General features: G+C 48.4%; 1 protein-coding gene across 2 annotated transcripts in view; it reads left to right on the top strand.

The window, feature by feature from the left end:
• The first annotated feature begins 261 nt into the window (after window positions 1–261).
• The window catches only part of JAG2 (jagged canonical Notch ligand 2), a 69628-nt gene continuing 63106 nt past the window's right edge, over window positions 262–6783 (top strand). For both annotated transcript variants that reach the window (XM_054068319.1, XM_054068318.1), the window contains exons 1-2: window positions 262–597; window positions 1632–1955. In XM_054068319.1, the coding sequence (XP_053924294.1) occupies window positions 277–597; window positions 1632–1955 (645 nt within the window). In that variant the 5' untranslated portion in view covers window positions 262–276. The remainder of the gene's footprint in view (window positions 598–1631; window positions 1956–6783) is intronic.

Here is a 6783-nt window from a genome sequence, read left to right as displayed (position 1 = left end):
CCCCTCGGGCTCACACCTGGGGGGGGGGGTTCCATCCACTGCCCCTCGGGCTCACACGCGGGGATCCACCCCCGTCCCCCACCCGTGCTCACACGTGGGGGTGCCCCCCCTTTGCCCCCCGACGCGGCCCCCGCGGGCAGAGCGCAGCGGGGCAGGGCGGGGGCCGCCGCCGCCGCCCTTTAAGAGCGGCGCGGGGAGCGGCTCTGGCCCCACCCGCCGTCCGCGGGGCCGGGCCGTCCCCCTCATTAATATGATAGGCGGTGGCAGCGGCGGCGAATGGGTAATGAAGCTGTCACTCCGGCACCTACTTGTTGGGTGTCCGCGGAGCCGAGGCGCACAGAGGGCGAGCGGAGCCCGCGGGAGGGGAGCGGCGGCGGAGGAGCGCTCCGGGCGGCCCCGCCGGCAGCCCATGCCCTGCGCCCCCAGGCGCGCTGCGGGCGGCTCCCCCGCCGCCCATGCCGCGAGCTCCGCGGCCGGTGCTGGGCTCGGAGGGCTCCTCTGAGGCGGCGGCGGCGGCGCGGAGCTGCAGGCATGCGGAGCCGGGCCCCCCGCGCCGCCGCGCTCGGCCTGGCGCTGCTCCTCGCCTCCTGCCTGCAGGTACGGGGCGCGGGGGGCTCCGCGGCGGCGCCTCCCTGCCGCCCGCTCCCTGCCGTGCGCGGCTGAGCGCTGGGAGTGCCTGCGCGGAGACCTAATTCTATCAGCTTTTAGATGCGTACGGTCCTGCATGCGTGTAGGACTCTTTTATATGTGCATGCATATATGAAAAATTATATACACGTGCTTTTTAATACGTATGCATTTATATACACGCGCTTTTTTATGCATGCGCGTACCTATAGATGCGTTTTTATATATGTGCTTGCATATACTCGCTTTTTTACATATGTGCATACTTATATACGCATATTTTTATGTACATGCCTGTATATAAAACTATGCACCTTTATAATTTTTCTTATATATGCATGCACATTCCTACCTTGCAGCCGCTGGATATTGTTCTGTGCTTATATATATATATATGTAAAAATTGTTGCGGTGGGGTTGCCGGTAAAGTTGTCCGAGGGACACAGGGAGCGCCTGTCTAGCTAAATTTTATAAGTATGCATGCATAGATAGATATGTATATAAAATTGTGTGTGTATCTATAATTTTGTCTATATATGCCCGCACCTTCGTGCTTCGCAGCTGCCGGGCATCGTTGTTCTTTGCTCGTGTGCGTATATATATGCTTATATATATGCTTATATATAAAAAAAGCATGTGCTGCTTGCCGGGGGATTGAACCCCGAGCCGGGAAAGTTGTTGGGGGGACGCGGGGAGCGCCTGCCTGGCCGAACCTTATATATGTTTATGCATATAGATATCAAAGTATGGGTATATCTATAATTTTATATACATATGCCTGCACGTTCGTACTTTGCAGCTGACGGGTATCGTTGTTCTTTGCTCACACGTTATCTATACGCGGGTATATTTATATACGAGGCTGTGCTGCCGCGGTGGGGTTGCGCTCCGTGCCGGGGGGGAGCTGTCGGGGGGCTGGGGGTGCCTGGCCGGCTTCACCCCCTGCTGCCCCTCGCTGGTAACGAGCCCGTGTCTTCCCCTTTATTGGTTTTTTTTATTTTTAGGTGTCCCACTCCACGGGCTATTTCGAGCTGCAGCTTAACTCGGTGCGGAATGTAAACGGCGAGTTGTTCAATGGGGAATGCTGCGATGGCATAAAGAGCCCCAGGAACCTGGACTGTACCCGGGACGAGTGCGACACTTACGTGAAAGTCTGTCTCAAGGAATATCAGGCCAAGATCACGATGGTCGGATCCTGCAACTACGGAATCGGATCTACCCCCATTCTCGGTGGAAATATTTTCTATTTGAACAACAACAAATACTCCCATCAAGGCAGAACCCCCGAGACGGGCAGGATTGTTATTCCCTTTCAGTTTGCGTGGCCGGTAGGTTGATGATCGGCGTGCTATTATTACTTTTATCCCTTTATTTTGTCCGTTTTCCCCCGTACCCGTCGGTTCTGCAGCTTCTGCCCCGCTTCCCCGTTAGATAAACCGGGCGCGGAGCGGGATGCGCGGAGCTCGCCTCGAGGAGCGGAGGGGCTCCTGTGGTGCCGGTGCCGCCCGCGGCTCGTGCGAGAGTTTTTTTTTATTATTCAAACAAAACGAACTAATAAGAGTGGAAAAAACCTTCCCCCTTACTCCGCCCCCCCCCCCTTCCCCCCGCCCGACGGCAGCCGGTGGGCGCAGCGCGGGGCTGTCCCCGGCAGGGGGCGCTGCCGGCGCTCCTGCCCCCCCCATCCGTCCCACACCTGCGCGGGGGCAGCGCCTCCCGCGGGGCGAGGGGAGATGGAGCTGCGCGGCCCCGAGGCGGGAGGGAGCCCGCTCCGTGAATGGGGAGCTGTGGGCTTGCAAAGCGTTGGTGCTGCCCCTTCTGTCCTCTCTGGATGGCGGGGGGGGAAGGCTGTGTCTTGCTCCCTAATCTCAACCCAGAAAGGAGAAGGCTCCGGGGGACCTTGCAGCAGCCTTTCAGTGTTGAAAGGGGCTACAGGAAAGCTGAGGAGGGTGTTTTTATAAGGGCTTGGAGTGATAGGGTGACAGGGAATGGCTTTAAATTGGAGGGGGGAAGATTTAGGCTAGGCATTAGGAAGAAATTCTTCATGCTGAGGGTGGTGAGACACTGGCACAGGTTGCCCAGGGAAGCTGTGGCTGCTCCATCCCTGGAGGTGTTCAAGGCCAGGTTGGATGGGCCTTGGGCAGCGTGAGCCAGTGGGATGTCCCTGCCCATGGCAGGGGGGAACTGGATGATCTTTAAGGTTCCTTTCAACCCAAACCATTCTATAGCAGGCACAGCGCTTATCCCTGCCCTCGTCCAGCTTTTCTGGGATGCTGGTGGGGAGTGGGGCTCAGGCTGGACGGTAGGAATGGTTGGGCTCCCTGCCCGCTTGTAGGCAGGTAGGATCCTGCAGGGAGTTCTACAGCTGCTGCTCCTCTCAGCCCTTCCAAGTGGGCCACGGGGTGGAAGCTGGCAAGTTGTGAGGTACTGAGGAATGGGGATGGTGCAATGCCCTAGCTCGGGAGGGAGATGAGTATCGGAAGCCCTGGTACCTGTGGATCGTGTTTGGTACCTGGTGACCAGCAGATAATAGTCCGTACTGACCCCTCAAGATTTGTAGCTCACAGGATCTTTGTTAGTTTAAAAGCTGCTGCTAGAAATAGTCGGGAACAAAGCTGCTCACTTGTATTCTGTGCCTAAAGGAAAACATTTCCTATAAATCACTAAACTTATTCATGTGCTGCTCCAACCTGATTGCTTATGCACCTCAGATTATGACCTGATTGCTCTTTGAAGGCAGGGCTTTTGCTCAAATGAGATGATTAAAAACGTGGTACAACTGTTGAATTTCTCTGCCACAAAGGTGGTTGCGTTCAGGTTGCCAAGTTGGGGCTTTTTGATTGCCTTTGGTGCTGTGGCCTGTTGAAGTTTAAAGATTCCTGTTACCAGGTATAGCCAATACCCTAAAAAGAGGGTATTTGGAACTCTGCTCTTAAGTTATAAGATCAAAGGAAAAATTAAGATTCTTTCTCCACTTTATTGACCATTTAATAGAGGCTTGACAAAATCATAAACTCTTCAGTAGGGGATCTCGGTAACCTTAGCACCTCAAAGTTTTTATCTGCATAAGGAAGTAAGGGTAACTTAACTCACACTTTTATTTTGCCAGTTTCTAGTGTTGCTACTTGAAACAAGAGGAGGGTTTGATAATCCTTACAATGCTGTTCCCTAAGCCGAGCCTTCTTTGGTTTTCCTCTGTTGGAATAAGCACATTCCTACCTTGCAGCTGCCGGATATTGTTGTTCTATGCTCATCAAGTCCTAAGAAAGACCTGTTTGACCTACCTCTTTGCAGGTAAATTACCACAGTGTCTCTAGCGTACAGTGCCTGTCGGCTGCTGTTTCTTGTATCATCACCTCCAGCATTTTAAAGGACTCTGGTTCTTTCCACTGGTTTGTTTTGGTTTTTTGTTTGTTTTTTTCTTGCAGCTGTTGCAAAGCAGGCTGTAATTTATTTAAACAGTGGCACTGCAGTTTAGTGGGTGGCTGGCCGGTTTTTGGAAGGTTTACTGAATACTCTCCCCTGCCCACCCTCGATACTAAAAATAAGCTGTGGAGTAGTTGTGCTTTTAAAAACAGTCCTGTATTGCAGTCTGTGGATGCTCACATGGAAAGAAGTCCCTCCTGTATATTGTAGTTATGTTTTGAATTCTGGATGTTCAGTCTGTTGATGGGGCACACGGCATCTTTGTCACAACTGTACATGAGCTGTTACAGACTGTGCAAGAAGAGGCTTAATTGTAATGCTGGTTTAATGCAAGGCTGTTTTGAAGTAGATTGAGTTCCTGGGTTAAGTTTCAACTCCCTGGGGTAACTTCAAAATTATGCTCAAATAATATTCTCTCTTACCCGACCTTGCAAACAAGAAACAATACAGACATAGGCTTTTCATGTGACTTTTTTTGCTATGCAACAATAATGAAATTAATCTTGCTTTATTGAATATGCTGGGAAGAGACAAGACTAACAAGAATCAAAGTGTGTCCTCTTATGAACCAAATTTGCCTTGGTGCTGGCAGTGAGCAAAGTATTTATTTCAGTAGTTCCAGATTGGATTTTTAAGACTGAAATCCATCTGTAATGAAAACCAGCACTGGTGTATGTGGACTTCTAACTGAAGCTCATCTGAATAACTCCCTCACTTAAGGACGCTAACGTATTATGTATGAATCACTCTGGGAGGTTTTCTTGATGTCTGTTTGATATTACAGTGTTCCAAGCTAACAGTAGTTGTAGGGCAAGTAGTATCTTGAAAGGTGGTGTTTTGCCTTGATTTTATGTTGATGTTTTTTAAAAAATACTTTAAATTATACCTGGTAAAACTTAACTCTAAAATTTGGGCAGATGTGTCTTCTGTAAAGCTGCAGTAGCAGAGTTCAGTGACTTCCACTTTTTGATACAGTGTCAGTTATCCGGTTTATTCCTATTTCCCATCTTTTTTATAGTATCATTATTCTGATCTCTGATTTGCAAGAGGCACTTGGGATATTGCCAAAAAGTTCTTAAAATTACCACCTTGGGATACATCATCCACGGAAATCTGGCAGTGGGAGAGGCTGAGGAACAGCTAGAACAATACAGCTGTCGTCTTCACCCACCTACCTCACATTTCTTTTTCTTTGCCTCCTGCTGTAAAACCTGAATTTAATGTTTGAGGTTGTTAAACAAATGATGCAATTAAAATTTATGTCCAACTTTTAAACAAAAAAGAAGAATTCAAGTAGCTTTTAAGAGTTAATTCTGATTACTTACACAGTTTAGGTTTATTAGTCTTGAGCATTTTTTATTGTAGCACAAAACTGTTCAGCTGCTGAAGCTTTAGGAATGCCCTGCACAGCAGTAGTTATCAATAACAGATTATTGGAGGAATTTTAGATTGGGGTCAATAGACGAGGGATTTCTTTGGAGCTTGCTTCTAAAGATGATGTTTTAAAGTTAGAGATGTTCTACTGGATGTTCTATGTGGAACCATTTTTCGCACTCATTTGTGAGATGGCATGGAATGGAGTGTATTCTTTTCCCTCCACCCTGTTCCTTCCTTCAGGGAATTCACAGCTTTTCCTGCACCATAAATATTGGGATGGCATCCATTACTTCAGTCAATTAGTCATATAGAGGAATTGTTCTGACTAGTTGTGGATGTTGAAATCGTGTATTACTGTGTGTATTGCTATCCATCCTCAGCCCCTCTGGTTTTGAGATTCCAGTGTGACTGACAGTGCTGTATACCTGTGTGTTCAGGGTCTTTGGGATAAATAGCAGAAATGAGCAATTTTGCTTCTCATTCCTTGGTGCTTAGCTAGGACTCTGTGTACCTGTCTGAAGGGGGGAGCAGTTAGTAGAGGTTCAGGCAGCCCTCGCAACTTGCTTGGGTAAAGGGTGCCTTTCCTGCTAGGATGTGGGCAACTAATCTATTGCTTTTGTAAGCACTCGTCTTAAGTTTTTCCTATTTAAAGTGTGATTGTAGAACCTCTCTCTAAATTTCTCAGATAAAAATGTGTGACAGTATGGAAGTGTAATATCCAGGCTCTGTGAGTTTCATCCACATGCAGTCTACATGAGTCTTGTCCAAATGCCTGGAAGGGTTTAGTCTTGATCTAAAACATACATAGGAGCACAAACTCTCAAATATGTAAACCTGTTGAGAGGATATAGCTTAGCTGCAGCAGTAAACATTGAATTTCTTAGAAAGCAACTCCCTTCCCTGCCAAAACCTGGGCCGGAGTACTTGACCTTACAGGTTTTGTTACTTGATGGGTAGCATGTTCTGTTTGGCACTTACAGATGTGTATTTCAGTATAGGATTCTGCATCAAGGTCTCTCAATCCTTCTAATTTGAAAAATGAAGGTGGTTGGCTTCTGGAAGGCATGTATCCTTGAAGGATGTTATCTGGGATCCTTGATACCTGTAGGGAACTAGGTAGCCTGACTGTAAGAAATGTTCTTGTCTATTGTTGTTTGGTGGGTAGATCTACAGTTGGTCTAACTTCTGTCTTAACACAGCCGTCACTGCTCTCTGATCAGGATCTTGAGGCTTTGTAATGAAAACATCCTGGATTAGATTACTTCATGCTCTCTGATGGAGTAAACATGCATCCTGTCAGCTTGAATGACAACCCATCGTGACAGATATGCTTAAATTAGGAAGGTTAAAGTTAGG

Source organism: Cuculus canorus, chromosome 5, assembly GCF_017976375.1.
Source record: "Cuculus canorus isolate bCucCan1 chromosome 5, bCucCan1.pri, whole genome shotgun sequence".
NCBI classification, from domain to species: Eukaryota; Metazoa; Chordata; class Aves; order Cuculiformes; family Cuculidae; genus Cuculus; species Cuculus canorus.
The sequence above is the reverse complement of the archived record's forward strand: the minus strand, read 5'-3'. Positions and strand labels throughout refer to the sequence as shown.